Here is a 19,347-nt window from a genome sequence, read left to right on the forward strand (position 1 = left end):
TTTTTTGAGATTGGGAAATTACCCACTTACTATATCCAAAAATTCATCTAATGAGTAGAAGGAGTTGCCATTAAGAAATTCTTTTAATTTCCTTTTAAATGCTATATGGCTATCTGTCAGACTTTTGATGCTATTAGGTAAGTGACCAAAGTCTTTTGTGGCAGCATAATTTACCCCCTTCTGAGCCAAAGTTAGATTTAACCTTCAGTAGTGAAGATCATCCTTTCTCCTAGTGTTGTAGCCATGTACACTGCTATTACTTTTGAATTAGTTTGGATGTTAATAACAAAATTTCATAAGAGAATATATGTATTGTGAGGCTACAGTGAAGATTTCTAGCTCTTTAAATAAGTGTCTGCAGGATGATCTTGGATGAGCTCCAGCAATTATTCTGATTACACGCTTTTGTGCAATGAACACACTTTTACTCAGTGATGAGTTACCCCAGAATATGATGCCATACGAAAGCAGAGAATGAAAATAGGCATGGTAAGCTAATTTACTCAGATGTCTATCGCCAAAATTTGCAATGGCCATAATAGCATAAGTAGCTGAACTCAAACGTTTCAGCAGATCCTCAGTGTGTTTTTTTCCAGTTCAACCCACCATCAATGCATACACCTAGAAATTTTGAATATTCTACCTTAGATACCGATTTATGATCGAAGGCTATATTTATTAATGGGGTCATTCCATTTACTGTGTGGAACTGTATATACTGTGTTTTGTTAAAGTTTAATGAGAGCCCATTTGCAGAGAATCACTTAATGATTTTCTGAAAAACATCGTTTACAATTTCACCAGTTAATTCTTGTCTGTCGGGTATGATAGCTATACTTGTATCATCCTCCAGGAAGTCGGTTGAACGACGAGCTGCGTTAGCGTAATGGATAAGGTTTTGGCTGCTTAGTGCAAGGTTCAGAGTTCAAACCTTGTTCGGTCCTTAATGTTTTCTTTATTTAAAAACAATATCGAAGTGTCTTACGTCATGAATTTTATTCGTTTGAATGTAATTTTTTGAAATTTCTAGTGCTTTGTCTCTTCATTATAATCATAATAAGTTTTCGTTTTTTCTAATTTTGTCCTCCAATATTTCTTTTCACAGCTATTAAAAACAATGAAAAGCAAACATACAATATTCATGTTATCTGTTTTGTTTGTATATCTTCTCTTCCGCAGTCGCTGTTTTACTATTCATATTGAGATATATTCTTTTGCGACAGTATTGAAAGTATTATTTAGAGCAGGATTTAGGCTCGTACGTTGCCGAGCTACTTGATTGTCTGACGCAATTCTTTGCTTCGCTGCTTTGGCAACATCATATTCCATGTTTTCGTCTACCTATGTTTCGGCAAGTATTTGCTGTCCTTTGTGACAAACACAACTTGTTTGCGCACTGCGCCTCACTGACAATATATTTTAGTTTCTATGTTTTATTACGTCCACAATTCAGTTTTTTGTACTTCGCCAAGTTTGTTTTAATCAGGACGTTTTAGAAAAAAGCGAAATGACTCTGGTATAAATAAAGTTTTATTACAGTCGCGAAAGACGGAATATTTCTCAATATTACATACGATACCCATCTGGTACTTAAATTAAATGAGATATTGTTATACAGTAAATTTTATATGAAACTTAGGTATCTTCTCCACTTTTCATTCTCCACATTGTGGCAACTAAAATCCACCATACGGAAAGTATACGCTATGGACTTTTACTTCTACAAACTCTTCAAAATTTCGTGCAATGGTTTACTACATTTAATGCTGCACAATAACTGCGATGAACATCTAAACAAAATTAAGTCATTTATGGGGGGAAAGGTATCAGTCAAGAAGAAGTGTAAAAATCAATTTTTGGGCGAAATAATTTTTGTGAAATCGAATGATAAGTGTGTCAAAGCAGTCGGAACACCATGTGTCTGCACAGGCGAGCAGTGCAGTGATGACAAAATCGCGCACAGCGCGGAATGCGGGGAGCACGTCTCTTTAGCAGCGAAAGGGTTAATGCAGCCGTGATAGCTTTACTTCATAAACTGCGCCTAAATTTGCGAACTATACTATACTATGGCGCTGCTTCTCTTGGCTCGTGCCTCGTTTGAAACTAGCTCCCGCGTCTGGGCGTGCGTGCGCGAGCCGCCAAGATAAAAGAATTGAACTGTAGTAGCTCTGCATCTCTGCGCCTGTGTCTGGGGGCACCGCTAACTCTCCCTTCGACAGTCTGCACGCTAAAAATATTGTCACTTCCGCTTCTCAAGCCTCACTTGCTGCATTTGATTTTCATCGTCATGGTAAGGTGTTCTGCCTGTTGACAGTTTCCTGACACCATTGCCCTCTGCATCTGACCCTGTTATGGAACAATTACTTCGCAGTCCACTACCACCCACTTCTCACTTTGTGCGCCAGTTTTATTTCTGCTCCATGTTTTTTTCGTTTTCCCACTGTACCTCTCATAGCTGTTGTTGGAATCGTTGCCCCACCCAGTCCGCTCTCCTGCCCTTAAGCAGATTTAGGGGAGTTCTCAGTTCCTTTATCTTCTCCATTGCTTCAGTGGTCTTTACTTTATCCACACCGATTTTCTTTCTGTATTCTCCTCCAAACCCATACCTCGAACACTTCAGTTTTTTCTCTTTCTCTCTCCTTCAGTGTCCAGCCTTTGCAGCTGCACAGAAAAACATTCCACACAAAGCATTTAATCAATCTTTTCCTTAACTCCAACCACATTTTTCTGCATAATAAGAGTTCCTTTTGCAGGAAAGGAATTTTTTCCCTGCAGTTCTTGATCATATTTCTTTTTCACTCGTCAACGTATCAGTTAGTACACTCCCCAAATACCTGTACTGAGCAATCTGTTCAGATTCACCACCAAACCTTCTTTGTATGTACTCTCATCAACTTTTTCTCTGTGCCGATTTTCGTACCACACTCTTCCAAACCTTCTAAAAGTCCAAACAGGTAATCTTTGAAGAGAGATTGTTCAGTCTCCAAGCAGTGCCATGTCATCAACAGATCTGACGCAGCTCCTCTTCCAGGCTCCTTTCTTCTCTCTGTATAGCGTGTTCATTATCGAGTCTGCAGTCGTTAGCACACACTGAAGACAGTTCAAATCCGCATCCAGCCATCCTGATTTAGGTTTCTCAGGATTTCGCTAAATCACTTCGGGCAGACACTGGGATTGTTCCAATGACCTCGCTGTTTCGTTCATCCCCCGTATCAACCAGCCATTATCGCGTCTCTCCTATGTACGGTAAACAGAGCTGGTAAAAGACAATAACCTTTTCATACACCTCTTTCAACTTCAAGCCTGTCTGTCATAACACTTCTTGGCATCATGGTTGCTTTCTACCTTCCACTCCTTCACTTCTCCTCGTTCAGTTTTAGAATTTCCATCATCTTGTTCCACTTCATTCAGTCAAAGGCTTTTCTAGACCTGTGAAGCATAAACTCACTCCTTTTCCTCTTTATATATATATATATATATTCGAATCCTGCCTCGGGCATGGATGTGTGTGATGTCCTTAGGTTAGTTAGGTTTAATTAGTTCTAAGTTCTAGGCGACTGATGACCTTAGAAGTTAAGTCGCATAGTGCTCAGAGCCATATATATATATATATATATATATATATATATATATATAAGGACATCACACACATCCATGCCCGAGGCAGGATTCGAACCTGCGACCGTAGCTGTCGCTCGGTTCCAGACTGTAGCGCCTAGAACCGCACGGCCACTCCGGCCGGCCTATATATATATATATATATATATATATATATATATATATATATGTGAAAGTGCTCTTCCCTCCCTTGCCCGCCCCCCTCCTCACGTCATAGGCAACATGAAAATCAATTCTATCTTCTACGCACACTTTGGAGCAAACGCAGTGGAGAGACACGGCGGGATGACACTATATGCTGGAGCGCCACATGGTAACACTGTGAGTCGTCCCGCTGCCCACCTTGTTACACGAACAGCGCTCGAGCAGAGCGCAGCTAAACACACGCTGCATGTTTACAATAGTTCACTGACATTGGCTTACTAAAGTTAATTAAATGTACTGACATGAAATGAACGAATCGATGGGGATGAAATCGATGAAGTAGCAACGACGTGAAATCATATCAGCTATACAAAGCCTGCAATGTAATGCATAACTTAGGTCGTTCACCAGTTCCATTCCGACTGTTGTGCTGTTCCCATAAAACAGGTGCGAGGACCTCTGACTGCAGTGTTTGCGACTCAAATCAGTGTCAGTGAGAGTTTGTCATGACCGTGGCCACGTGCTGAGACTCACTAGTGCTCAGTATGGCTGCTCACGATAAGCACTGAAGTCCGAGTTCGACTCCCGGTCTGGCATAAATGCGCAGTTGTCACATATATTTGCTAGCGAACATGGCAGTGCTTCGTAATTGCTAAATATGTTTGGGAACTCGATGCACGTCATAGTCTGCGGTATCTCTGGTACTTGTGTCAGGATGCAAAATTCTGCTCCTCGAACGACTACACCTACTTTGAAGACATGGAACTCGAAATTACAATAAATGTCATGGAATGAAAATGAAGAAGACTCCTTTGTTTTCGTTTTCGGTTTTTACTTTGTTTAATGGTTGTTTACTTTTCTTGCACACAATACAATTACAAAACTGCAGAATATACAAAATTTTTCATGATTTGGATACTGTGTTGTAAGAGAGTGAACTGGTTTTCTCAACTACCAGTGGGGGTTCACAAACAGTTGGCCACAGTAAAAATGCCCTGATCCTAAGTCGATTCCAACGTATTTCAGTGTTCGCCCTTGAACATTCTTTGAGAAACCCTGATTCGCTCACGTTGAGTGTGTAAATCAGGTGTGATCGTTGGTGTATGTGGCACGACACAGACCTCTACAGCTGCTGGATTTGTAAAGACATAATTTTCAGTGACATTAATTCGCGTACATGTGAACTGGTAGCATTACAAAGTTACGGAAGATTCAGATTTTATAAGCCAGTAAGCCATGAATACCAACGTCCTAAAAGAGCTGTACAGGTTTTCTCTTAAAACTGATTGCGAGGAATGAAACAAAACAGCACATTATTGTTGAAAATGATGTACATGGAGAGACAATATACAGGGTGAGTCACCTAACATTACCGCTGGATATATTTCGTAAACCACATCAAATACTGACGAATCGTTTCCACAGACCAAACGTGAGGAGAGGGGCTAGTGTAATTGGTTAATACAAACCATAAAAAATGCACGGAAGTATGTTTTTTAACACAAACCTACGTTTTTTTTTAAATGGAACCCCGTTAGTTTTGTTAGCACATCTGAACATATAAACAAATACGTAATCAGTGCCGTTTGTTGCATTGTAAAATGTTAATTACATCCGGAGATATTGTAACCTATAGTTGACGCTTGAGTACCACTCCTCCGCCGTTCGATCGTGTGTATCGGAGAGCACCGAATTACGTAGGGATCCAAAGGGAACGGTGATGGACCTTAGGTACAGAAGAGACACGAACAGCACATTACGTCCACATGCTAACACCTTTTTATTGGTCTTTTTCACTGACGCACATGTACATTACCATGAGGGGTGAGGTACACGTTCGACGGGCGTTTCATAGGACGTGGAGGACGCATAAATTGGCCAGCCCGTTCTCCTGATCTTACACCTTTGGACTTATTTCTGTGGGGTACGTTAAAGGAGAATGTGTACCGTGATGTGCCTACAACCCCAGAGGAGTTGAAACAACGTATTGTGGCAGCCTGCGGCGACAGATGTACTGCGGCGTGTACGACATTCATTACGCCAGAGATTGCAATTGTGTGCAGCAAATGATGGCCACCACATTGAACATCTATTGACCTGACATGTCGGGACACACTCTATTCCACTCCGTGATTGAAAACGGAAACCACGTGTGTACGCGTACCTCACCCCTCATGGTAATGTACATGTGCGTCAGTGAAAAAGACTAATAAAAAGGTGTTAGCATGTGGACGTAATGTGCTGTTCCAGTCTCTTCTGAACCTAAGGTCCATCACCGTTCCCTTAGGATCCCTACGTAATTCGGTGCTCTCCTATACACACGATCGAACAGCGGAGGAGTGGTACTCATGCGTCAACTTTATGTTACAATGTCTCCGGATGTAATTAACATTTTACAATGCAACAAACGGTACTGATTACGTATTTGTTTATATGTTCAGATGCGCTAACAAAACTAACGGGGTTCCATTTAAAAAAACGTAGGTTTGTGTTAAAAAACATACTTCCGTGCATTTTTTTATGGTTTGTATTAACCAATTACACTAGCCCCTCTCCTCACGTTCGGTCTGTGGAATCGATTCGTCAGTATTTGATGTGGTTTACGAAATATATCCAGCGGTAACGTTAGGTGACTCACCCTGTATATGGTTGAAACAATTTGTGTAATGGTTTGATGGCCCCGCAGTCATAGGTAATACCGAATGCGAGAAAGGAAACGAAACAATACATTTTTCACTGCACAGCACATCAGCACATCATTTTCCTTCTCGCAGTCAATTTTAACAGAACGCCTTCACACAGCGTAAAAATTTACGTCCGTCTGTCCGAATTTTTGTTAGAGTACCACGTAATAATTTGAAGTAAATGGGTCAAGAACGTTTGGAGATTTGTGGAGCCAGCGTTTCCCCTTTCTGTATTAGTGTAGACTTATCTATTAACAGATTTAACTGTTACAATGGGATAGATTGGGAAAAGTATTGTATCATAAGAGAAACACTTCTTCAAGACAAATAATACTGGAAATTACAGCAATACCACTCCACTTCTCCCACCCAGTTTTCCAGATTCTTTAAGTAGTTGACTAGAGTTAGTACTAAGGAAATAGTAAATTAAAATGTCATACTTGATGTTGAAGATTTATTGTATGAAGAACGAACGTTAAGTAAGCGATAGACTGTGTTCCTTTCATTACTTTGAGCGAGAATAAGTTTAGGAGAGGTTTGAAATTATGTTTAAAGTTGGCTGGAAGTCACTAAGAGCTTTCATTATCAAACACTGGATAAGTATAGTCTGGGAAATTTGCGCTCACCTTTTGTTCTTTTTTTTAATGGTAGGTTTTCACTGATCTCATTGTTTATGGCGTCTAACTTCTGAACATTGTGTTGTAAAATGAAAAGATTTTGCACAAACACTCATTGGTATATGTGGTTACTGTCTGCAAAATGTGTTGCGAATCGACTTGAGGGTAAAGAAGTAATAAATTAAAACCTCACACTTGATGCTGAGGTTTTACTGCGTGAAAGGCGAAGATGTAGTAAGTGACAAACTTTTTTCCTTTCATTGTTTTGACTGTGCATGTGTCTATGTGCAGGTGGGGGGGGGGGGGGGAGGTGGGACTTTCAGCGTTGAGTGAGGACTGTTACGAAACTCGAATGGAGGTATGGAGATGCACTGCGCATACTGTGAAGTGAAATATTCGGAGAGAAGGGGAACGGAGGGTCAGTGTGGCGTGCCTTGTCATTAGGAAAGACCTAGAGGACGGCGTGGCGACATCGAGAAAGAGGCGTGACTTAGACGCGAAAAGCTCAAAATCACTATGTATGGAGGAGTCTGGAAGAATCCTGTACCCGGCAGTGGATGAGAAATAGCTCAAGACGAAGATGATGATGGTGACGCTGTAAAGAAATTTGTTTTAATTTCAAAAGTATTTTTTAAATGACATGCCTATCGAAAACAGGTTATAAGATGAACACCAGCAGAAGGAAAACAGGGGTAATAGAAACTGCAAGGCAGACTGAAACTGTGTGCCAAACTGGGACTCGGAACTGGGGAGCTTTATCTTTCAAAAGCAACGCTCTGCCAACTCAACAGCCCAGAGATGATTCACGATCCGTCTGTACAGCTGTACCTCCACAAGTACCTCGTCTCCTACAGTACCTTCCATACTTCATACAAGTTCTGTTGCCATACTTCGCAGGACTAGTGCTCCTGGAAGAAATCAGTTAAAGCTAATGAGATGTAGCTGAATTAAATCACGTGGTGATGATGGAATTATATTCAGAAACGAGATACTCAACGTAGTAGATGAGTTTTGCTATTTAAGCAGCTCAATAAGTGGCAATAGGAAGAAAGTCTGCCACTAGAGGTAAGACAGATACTGCCTACAGGAAAATTAAAGAGGCCTTTGGAGAAAAGAGAACCACTTGTATGAATATCAAGAGCTCAGATGGAAACCCAGTTCTAAGCAAAGAAGAGAAAGCAGAAAGGTGGAAGGGGTATATAGAGGGTCTATGCAAGGGCGATGTACCGGAGGGCAATATTATGGAAATGGAAGAGGATGTAGATGAAGATGAAATGGGAAATGTGAGACTGCGTGAAGAGTTTGACAAAGCACTAAAAGACCTGAGTTGAAACAAGGCCCCGGGAGAAGACAACATTCCGTTAGAACTACTGACTGCCTTGGGAGAGCCAGTCCTGACAAAACTCTAGCATCTGGTGAGCAAGATGTGTGAGACAGGCGAAATACCCTCAGACTTCAAGAAAATGAAAAATGGAAATGAAGTCCCATGCTTCTTTACAGAGCGTAGGGGAACGATGTGGGAGACCCGCACCACCTTACTAGGCAAGGTCCTAATGGAGGTGGTTTGCCGTTGCCTTCCTCCGACCGTAATTGGGGATGAATGATGATGATGAAGACGACACAACAACACCCAGTCATCTCGAGGCAGGAAAAATCCCTGCCCCCGCCGGGAATCGAACCCGGGACCCCGTGCTCGAGAAGCTAGAACGCTACCGCGAGACCACGAGGGACGGACAGACTACAAAAAAAATATAATAATTCCAATCTCAAAGTAAGGAGCTGCTGACAGACGTGAAAATTATCGAACTATCAGTTTCATAAGTCACGGCTGCAAAATACTAACGCGAATTCTTTACAGACGAATGGAAAAACTGGTAGAAGCCGACCTCGGGGAAGATGAGCTTGGATTCCGTAGAAATGTTAGAACACGTGAGGCAATACTGACCCTACGGCTTATCTTACAAGCTAGATTAAGAAAAGCAAACCTATGTTTCTAGTATTTGTAGACTTAGAGAAAGCTTTTGAAAATGTTGACTGGAATACTCTCTTTCAAATTCTGAAGGTGGCAGGGATAAAATACAGGGAGCGAAAGGCTATTTACAATTTGTACAGAAACCATATGGCAGTTATAAGAGTCGAGGGACATGAAAGGGAAGCAATGGTTGGGAAGGGAGTGAGACAGGGTTGTAGCCCCTCCCCAATGTTATTAAATCTGTATATTGAGCAAGCAGTAAAGGAAACAAAAGAAAAATTCGGAGTAGGTATTAAAATCCATGGAGAAGAAATAAAAACTTTGAGGTTCGCCGATGACATTGTAATTCTGTCAGAGACAGCAAAGGACTTAGAAGAGCAGTTGAACGGAATGGATAGTGTCTTGAAAGGAGAATATAATATTAACATCAACAAAAGCAAAACGAGGGTAATGGAATGTAGTCAAATTAAGTCGGGTAATACTGAGGGAATTAGATTAGGAAATGAGATACTTAAAGTAGTAAAGGGATTTTGCTATTTGGGGAGCAAAATAACTGATGGTGGTCGAACAATGGTTCAAATGGCTCTGAGCACTATGGGACTTAACATCTATGGTCATCAGTCCCCTAGAACTTAGAATTACTTAAACCTAACTAACCTAAGGACAGCACACAACACCCAGTCATCACGAGGCAGAGAAAATCCCTGACCCAGCCCGGAATCGAACCCGGGAACCCGGGCGTGGGAAGCGAGAACGCTACCGCACGACCACGAGCTGCGGACGATGGTGGTCGAAGTAGAGAGGATATAAAATGTAGACTGGCAATGGCAAGGAAAGCGTTTCTGAAGAATAGAAATTTGTTAACATCGAGTATAGATTTAAGTATCAGGAAGTCGTTTCTGAAAGTATTTGTGTGGAGTGTAGCCATGTATGGAAGCGAAACATGGACGATAAATATTTTGCACGAGAATAGAATAGAAGCTTTTGAAATGTGGTCCTGCTGAAGAATGCTGAAGATTAGGTGGGTAGATCACATAACTAATGAGTAGGTATTGAATAGAATTGGGGAGAAGAGGAATTTGTGGCACAACTTGACTAGAAGAAGGGATCGGTTGGTAGGACATGTTCTGAGGCATCAAGGGATCACCAATTTAGTACTGGAGGGTAGCGTGGAGGTTAAAAATTGCAGAGGGAGACCAAGAGATGAATACACTAAGCAGATTCAGAAGGATGTAGGGTGCAGTACATACTGGGAGATGAAGCAGCGTGCACATGATAGAGTTGCATGGAGAGCTGCATCAAACCAGTCTCAGGACTGAAGACCACAGCAACAACAACAGGAAGAAAGAATATAAAATGGAGACTGCCAATAGGAAGAAAAACATTTACGAGAAATAAAAAAAAATCTGTAACATTGACAATATATGTATGTGTTTGGAAGTCTTACCTGAATTTGTAGAGTAGCACTGTTCAGATGTGAAACATGGACGATACAAAGCTGAAACAAGAGGAGAACAGAAGCTTTTGAAATATGGTGCAGAAGAAGAACACTGAACAATAGGTAGGTCCATTGAATAACTAATGAAGGGGTAATGAATCGAACTGGAGAGAAAACAGATTTATGGCAGATCTTGACTAAGAGAAGGGGTCAGGTTGATAGGTCATGTCCTGAAGTGTCAGGGAACTGAGGGAAGTATGGGGAGTGGAGACGGTGAAGGGAAGGGGCGCTCAGCTGGAGCTGGGTTCAGCTGGAGGCGGGTTCAGCTGGAGGCAGTCGGGTGGGGGGGATGGAGGGAGAGGCTAGGTGTGCAGAGCTGTATCAGAGGAGTCTGCTGACTGGAGACCTCAGCAACAGCAACAACAGGAGCTAAATTTAAAAAAAGTATTATCCACCTTTAAAAATGGTATCCCAAAGGCTAGAAAATTACTTACGTAATGTGCAGGCCAAGAGTTGGGTTTTGCGGCCGCATTCAAAGAGTGCCCGACTCTAGGTGGATGGGACGGGAGAGACAACTGTATCTCGATATATGAACATTACGAAGGATATTTGGAAAATGGACATACACCCATAACATGTACAATCTTCAGAATATCTATTACGCTACTAGAGACGTTTGGGACTTTTCGAAATGACTAATGGAAAACTCGTGCGAAATTTGTAAGATAAACATCGGGGCAAGTAAGGCTAGCAACCTGCTTCCCTGGTACTTTAAATATGATGCTGGCAACAATCAGAGCAAAATGCCTCGGACCTTTGGAGGTGACGGAGCCCCACCTCCAATTGACAAACCAGGGACTCCTAAGATACGACTCGGCAAACGAATGTTAACGAGATGGGGAGCTATTAATATCAATAGGGGCTACTCTGGGAAGAAGGTAGAGTTGGCAGAGGCTGCAAGAAAGATGGGGTTGGACGTTTTAGCGGTTAGTGACATTCGGGTAAGGGGTGAGAAAGAAGAGGAAGTGGGAGAATACAAGGTTTACCTGTCAGGAGTCAAAGCAGGAATAGCACAATGGGATGTAGGGCTTTATATCAGGAAAGAAATGGAATCCAGCGTAGTTGCAGTAAGATACGTAAACGAACGACTGATGTGGATAGATTTGACAGTGTCTAACAAGAAAATTAGGATTGTGTCAGTATATTCGGATTGTGAAGGGACAGATCAAGATAAGATGGATAGTTTTTATGACGCACTCAGTGACATAGTTGTTAGAGTAAAGGACAAGGACAGTGTTCTGCTCATGGGTGATTTTAATGCCAGGATTGGAAATCGAACAGAAGGGTATGAAAAGGTTATGGGAAAATTTGGAGAGGATATGGAGGCCAACAGGAACGGGAAACAACTCTTGGATTTCTGTGCCAGTATGGGCTTAGTAATCACAAACTCATTTTTTAAACATAAGAACATTCACCGGTGTACTTGGGAAGGCAGGGGAACCAGATCTGTCATTGACTATATAATAACAGATCAGGAATTCAGAAAGGCTGTGAGGGACACACGTGTATTCAGGGGATTCTTTGATGACACTGATCACTATTTAATCTGCAGTGAAATTGGTATTGTGAGGCCGAAAGTGCAGCAGGTCAGGTCCATATGTAGGAGGATAAGAGTGGAGAAACTTCAGGATAAGGAAATCAGGCACAAGTACATAACAGTGATCTCAGAAAGGTACCAGTTAGTTGAATGTAGGCAATTACAGTCATTGGAAAAGCAATGCACAAGGTACAGGGACACAGTACTAGAAGTGGCTAAAGAATGTCTTGGAACAGTAGTGTGTAAAGGTAGGATGAAGCAAACAGCTTGGTGGAATGACACAATCAAGTCAGCCTGTAAAAGGAAAAAGATGGCGTATCAAAAATGGCTACATACTAGAACTCAGGTAGACAGAGAAAGGTATGTTGAAGAAAGAAACAAAGCCAAACAGTTAATTGCAGCATCCAAGAAGAAATCTTGGGAAGACTTTGGAAACAGGTTGGAGACTTTGGGTCAAGCTGCTGGAAAACCATTCTGGAGTGTAATTAGCAGTCTTCGAAAGGGAGGTAAGAAGGAAATGACAAGTATTATGGACAGGTCAGGAAAACTGCTGGTGAATCCTGTTGATGCCTTGGGCAGATGGAGGGAATATTTTGAAGAGTTACTCAATGTAGGTGAAAATACGATGAGTAATGTTTCAGATTTCGATGTACAATGGGATAGGAATGATGATGGAAATAGGATCACATTTGAGGAAGTGGAGAAAATGGTCAATAGATTGCAGTGCAATAAAGCAGCTGGAGTGGATGAAATTAAGTCGGGCCCGCATCTCGTGGTCGTGCGGTAGCGTTCTCGCTTCCCACGCCCGGATTCCCGGGTTCGATTCCCGGCGGGGTCAGGGATTTTCTCTGCCTCGTGATGGCTGGGTGTTGTGTGCTGTCCTTAGGTTAGTTAGGTTTAAGTAGTTCTAAGTTCTAGGGGACTGATGACCATAGATGCTAAGTCCCATAGTGCTCAGAGCCATTTGAACCATTTGAAATTAAGTCGGAACTCATCAAAAACAGTGGAATGTCAGGTCTTAAATGGCTACACAGGATAATTGAAATGGCCTGGGAGTCGGGACAGGTTCCATCAGACTGGACAAAAGCAGTAATCACACCAATCTTTAAACATGGAAACGGAAAAGATTGTAACAACTACAGAGGTATCTCTTTAATCAGCGTTGTGGGTAAAATCTTCTCAGGTATTGTTGAAAGGAAAGTGCGAGTATTAGTTGAGGACAAATTGGATGAAAATCAGTGTGGGTTTAGGCCTCTTAGAGGTTGTCAGGACCAGATCTTTAGCTTACGGCAAATAATGGAGAAGTGTTACGAGTGGAACAGGGAATTGTATCTATGCTTTATATGCTTTATAGCTCTAGAAAAGGCATATGACCGGGTTCCTAGAAGGAAGTTATTGTCTGTTCTACGAGATTATGGAATAGGAGGCAAACTTTTGCAAGGAATTAAAGGTCTTTACATAGATAGTCAGGCAGCAGTTAGAGCTGACGGTAAATTGAGTTCATTGTTCAGAGTAGTTTCAGGGGTAAGACAAGGCTGCAACTTGTCTCCACTGTTGTTCATTTTATTTATGGATCATATGCTGAAAACAATAAACTGGCTGGGTGAGATTAAGATATGTGAACACAAAATAAGCAGTCTCGCATATGCAGATGACTTAGGTGTGATGGCAGATTCGATTGAAAGTTTGCAAAGTAATATTTCAGAGCTAGATCAGAAATGTAAGGACTATGGTATGAAGATTAACATCTCCAAAACGAAAGTAATGGCAGTGGGAAAGAGATATAAGCGGATTGAGTGCCAAATAGGAGGAACAAAGTTAGAACAGGTGGACGGTTTCAAGTACTTAGGATGCATATTCTCACAGGATGGCAACATAGTGAAAGAACTGGAAGCGAGGTGTAGCAAAGCTAATGCAGTGAGCGCTCAGCTACGATCTACTCTCTTCAGCAAGAATGAAGTCAGCACCAAGACTAAGTTATCTGTGCACCTTTCAATCTTTCGACCAACTTTGTTGTATGGGAGCGAAAGCTGGGTGGATTCAGGTTACCTTATCAATAAGGTTGAGGTTACGGATATGAAAGTAGCTAGGATGATTGCAGGTACTAGTAGATGGGAATAATGGCAGGAGGGTGTCCACAATGAGGAAATCAAAGAAAAACTGGGAATGAACTCTATAGATGTAGCAGTCAGGGCGAACAGGCTTAGATGGTGGGGTCATGTTACACGCATGGGAGAAGCAAGGTTACCCAAGAGACTCATGGGTTCAGCAGTAGAGGGTAGGAGGAGTCGGGGTAGACCAAGGAGAAGATACCTGGATTCGGTTAAGAATGATTTTGAAGTAATAGGCTTAACATCAGAAGAGGCATCAATGTTAGCACTGAATAGGGGATCATGGAGGAATTTTATATGGGGGACTGTGCTCCAGACTGAATGCTGAAAGGCATAATCAGTCTTAAATGATTATGATGATGATGATGAAACATCGGTAGCCAAAGTGAACTGGTGAAAAATCTGGCTTAAACGATTAAACAACAAATGAGAATGCGTAAAGGTTTATCGTGGTCTATGGACAGCCAACTAGTTAAATATAATAACATGAATAATAATAATAATTCATCCACGATTCTCATGCACTAAGTTCAAATAACGTCTATTTTTAATTTCGGGCATGCAGCCGCTCAAATAAAATTTCTTCCATTAAAGTTTGGTCCACGTAGAGCCATCCTCAGACAGAGTCGCATGACCAACGCAAAACTGCCAAGTGTGGCGTAATATGCTCCATCGCGGTGGTACATGCCTACGAGTTACAGACGCTGGTCGGCAACAAAGAGATATACTTACACACGCGCCGTCTGTGGCGAAGGTGTACAGACGTTTGATTCACTTACCGATGTATGTTTTGGCGGCGATGACACAATGACGACTTCTCTGCAGTTTAATTACCCCAAGAGCCAGATACCTTCTTTGTCCAAATTAAAACCATTATCTCTACTTATTAAATTATTAGCTACTCTAATCTTTACAGCTTTCTTGAAGACAGAATCCCAAAAGGAGGAGGTGGATGTCAGAATCTTCACATCACTATAGTTAATGGAATGCCCTGTATCAATACATTGTTCGGCCACAGCTGACTTGTCTGTTTGTGGTAAGCGTGTGTATCTTCAATGTTCCACACATCTCTCATGAACGGTGTGTGTTGTTTGACCTATGAGCTATGACTTCTCACAATTTCCGCAAGGAATCTGATACTCACCAGCCTTACGAATCAATAAATAGTCCTTTACAAAGCAGAGTAATGCTGCAATCTTCGTCGGAGGCAGGAAGATCACTTTAACACCATGTTTCTCGAGAATACGGCCTACTTTCAAGGAAAGAGCACCCAAATAGGGCAAAAACGCACTTGATCTTGTGGAGAAAACGGTTACTGGAGATTTACTACGACTGTGAATTTGCAGTCAGAATATGTTCAAAGAAAAATTGCATACAGTAAATTAATATTGTATAAATGCCATAAATGCCAAAAACTCATTTTACTTCCAGAATCTTCAAAAGCAAACCTCTATTGAGAATTTTCCCAATCCTGTTAAAATTCCGGTAATAAAGTCCTTTGATAGTGAAAACAGTAAACCACTCTGAAGTTAATTTGATGAATAAGGACACAGTATACTGTAATTTGTCTACCAGTAATAGTTAAACTCAAGAAACTTGCATCTAACATGAATGAATGGAAATATGACATTAAGTGGCATGTAAAAAAAGATCACGTACTTTGATAGCTGTTGGATTCATAGTTCCCTCTAATACGACAACTGGAACCAATGGCGAATAAGCTACTTCTTTGTAATTGGTCAATGTAAATAATTTGAAAGGTGGATGCCTCAACTTAGATGTCTGGCCACATTTCACAGTACAACACATAAATTCTCCTGTCTAAACTACTGTATATACACATCGAAGCACACCCTTCCAAAAGACACATACTACACATGCAACGACTAGTACAAATACACTGAAAAGCAAAAGCAAATAAATGATGGCAATAACTATTGGTAATGGTGGGGTCAACGATGACTCAAGGTGAAAAGTCTTTACAATATACTACTTTTATTTACGGAGAGAAACATTAAGAAATAGTCTATTACAAAGCAATAAGAAATTAAATTGTTTACAATTGTGAATTTCTTGAAGAGAGGAATGGTTTCAGTCTTATCTGTCCTGGGTCTGTGTGATGTGGCGAGAGCGGTAGAAGCAGTTTGAAGTTGCTAATATGAATCCTGTAAGTTCATCCAGTCATGACCTTGGTATTAGTATATCCTGTTTCGGCTGGCAGTAGTAATAAGTTGCGTAGCATCCATTTTTCGTAGGCTGGAACAAGGTGTCCGCAGCTCGTGGTCGTGCGGTAGCGTTCTCGCTTCCCGCGCCCGGGTTCTCGGGTTCGATTCCCGGCGGGGTCAGGGATTTTGTCTGCCTCGTGATGAATGGGTGTTGTGTGATGTCCTTAGGTTAGTTACGTTTAAGTAGTTCTAAGTTCTAGGGGACTGATGACCATAGATATTAAGTCCCATAGTGCTCAGAGCCATTTGAACCATTTTTATGGAACAAAGTAACTATTTATGCACCACTCGAAGGTCGTATTAGTTAACTGCAACTTTCACACACGTTAGTTTAGCACAGTTCATACATCGTGTATAAATTAACATTCCATTTGCTATAATTTGCCAATTGCGAAGTTAGACAGTCCATCTAATGTTAATATTCGTGGTCACAATAACACTGTTCCCGCGAAAACGGTCACATAGCAACACAGTTCACAGTTTCCACATTGGCGATTAGGTTTTAGCATATGTCATATATCATAGTAAAGAAATTGAGCAACATTAAATGCACAGTTTACGTAACGCAGTTCTATCCTAAACCAACGACAATACCACAGTCTAACATAACAGTCGCGACACTCACTGCTGAAAAAGTTGTTACCGTTTGACAGATGGAGCGATCCAGAATGAGATTTCATTCTGCAGCGGAGTGTGCGGTGATATGAAACTTCCTGGCAGATCAAAACTGTGTGCCGGACTGAGACTCGAACTCGGGACCTTTGCCTTTCGCGGGCAAGTGCTCTACCAACTGAGCTACCCAAGCACGACTCACGCCCCCTCCTCACAGCTGTACTTCTGCCAGTACCTCGTCTCCTACCTTCCAAACTTTACAGAAACTCTCCTGCGAACCTTGCAGAACTAGCACTCCTGAAAGAAAGGATATTGCGGAGACATGGCTTAGCCACAGCCTGGGGGATGTTTCTAGAATGAAATTTTCATTCTACAGCGGAGTGTGCACTGATATGAAACTTCCTGGCAGATTAAAACTTACATAAGCAAGTCGTATAGAAAACAGCAAAGAAAACATAGTCACACACACTTCATGTTCTACACTATATAACCAAACGAAAAATATTCTACATAATTAGAAGTATATCTGTGAAGTACAAGTTAGTAAAAGAAAGGAAAAAAATTATATCTCGTTATTAGTCGTGGCGTCTTCTTCCCCATCACATACCTACAGGTTTTACATTGAATGCTCTACGAATTTTTTGAGGAGAAAATCTATTCGCTTTAAAAATGCTCTTGGGGTATATGAGCTCTTCTTGCAAATTATGAGATATACAGTGCGCCCTACGCACTAAAGCCTTAAGGATACCTGTGGTCAGCGAAGGGTGATGGCAGCTACTGGGTTGTAGGTATAGATAGATAACATGTTTCAAGCTGTTTCATACATAGGAGTTGGATTCTATAAAATATTGGTAGTGTGCTGGTGTTAGAGGAGGTTACTGGCAGCTGCCGCCACGTGCAGACTTTGCCGCCTGACCCGCCCCCGCCCCGGCCTTCGTTCGCAGCCGGCCCCCAAGGAGCGCAGCCGGCGGCGCTCGGCCCCCGGCCAGCTGCAGCCGTGCCCCTGCTCGCCCGACTCGCCGGCCCCGCGCCCGCCGCTGGCCAGCTCCACGCCCTGCGACTGCCGCCCCCCGGCGCCGCCGCCGGTGCGCGTCGTGTGCCCGGCCGCCTCCGTCTCCGCCCCCGCGGCGAACCCGTGCGAGTGCGCGCCGTCGCCGGCGCAGCCGTGCCGCTGCTCGCCGCCCATCATCACGCCCTGCCCGGGCGCCTACGAGTCCTCGTGAGTACCCGGCCGCTCCGCCTCTCTCCCTCAACTTTCAGTGTGGGGCGCTACCAGACAGTTTGAATGTTGCGCCCTAAAACGATCCACACCTAAAAAGTTGGCGTTTGGATACATGGCAAGGTGAGTGGGATGTAAGTGATAAGGGACGTAGACTGCACGACTTCCTCCCTGACATGAGGGAGCGATTGCGAATGAGACACACCGATCCCAGCCGCGGTATGGTACATTTCTTAACCGGACACGGACCTAATCCCACGCACTTAAACCGCGTGAGTCTGAGACAGACACCTACATGCACATGCGGGGAAGAAGGTTCCTCAGAACACATTGTCTTTTTCCGCGGGCAATACGCGAACAATAGACATACACTAAACTTAGATTACACAGATACAGACATAGATATATACACAGCAATAAGAGACGAACAACAATGGGCACAATTAAACGCACTGACAAGCAGTATTTCAAAAACAACACATGAAGAGTACAGGCGGACACGACATTACAAACATGCCTATGTGCAGCGTAACAGTAATCTCGAGAGGATGGACAGCGATACCCACAGTGACAACTAAAATAGTGACAATGAGGAGGAACAGGAGGAGGAAGCTGAGATGTGATAGTAAATAAGCAAAAGTGCTGGCAATCTAGCCAGGAAAACACCAAATGCTGTACATAGATGGGCACCTAAAGTAGTTAATACATAGGATTAGTAATAAATAGTATAAGCAACGTTATTTCTCTGCTAATAACCATTTGTGTGTGTGTGTGTGTGTGTGTGTGTGTGTGTGTGTGTGTCTGTGACTGGCGGTCAACGGCTCGAAGAAACGATTCCGAGGTATTCACCGTCATTCACATTCGTGATGGTACTAACAAATCTCTCATCTATCCTATCTTCTTTTTATGTTCTTCTTAAAAAACAACAAAATTTTATTTATATTTCAACCTTAAACTATTGTCATTTTGAAAAGTATCATTCTTTGTAAATGCTGTAGATAAAACAAAAGGAAAGAAAACTGTAAAAAGATGAAAAACGAAAATTGTAAGATGTACGACCTGTTTTAGACATCAGGTAACAGGTCTATAATTTGGCAATAAATAAATAAA

The 19,347-nt window shown here is 42.1% G+C and overlaps 1 protein-coding gene across 1 annotated transcript in view; it reads left to right on the top strand.

The window, feature by feature from the left end:
- Nucleotides 1–19,347, top strand: part of LOC126134931 (LIM domain-binding protein 3-like) — a 196,265-nt gene that overhangs the window by 28,622 nt on the left and 148,296 nt on the right. The window contains exon 4 of the mRNA XM_049915196.1: nucleotides 17,888–18,237. Within this exon, the coding sequence (XP_049771153.1) occupies nucleotides 17,888–18,237 (350 nt within the window). The remainder of the gene's footprint in view (nucleotides 1–17,887; nucleotides 18,238–19,347) is intronic.

The sequence above is a fragment of the Schistocerca cancellata genome, chromosome 1 (genome assembly GCF_023864275.1).
Source record: "Schistocerca cancellata isolate TAMUIC-IGC-003103 chromosome 1, iqSchCanc2.1, whole genome shotgun sequence".
Taxonomy (NCBI): Eukaryota; Metazoa; Arthropoda; class Insecta; order Orthoptera; family Acrididae; genus Schistocerca; species Schistocerca cancellata.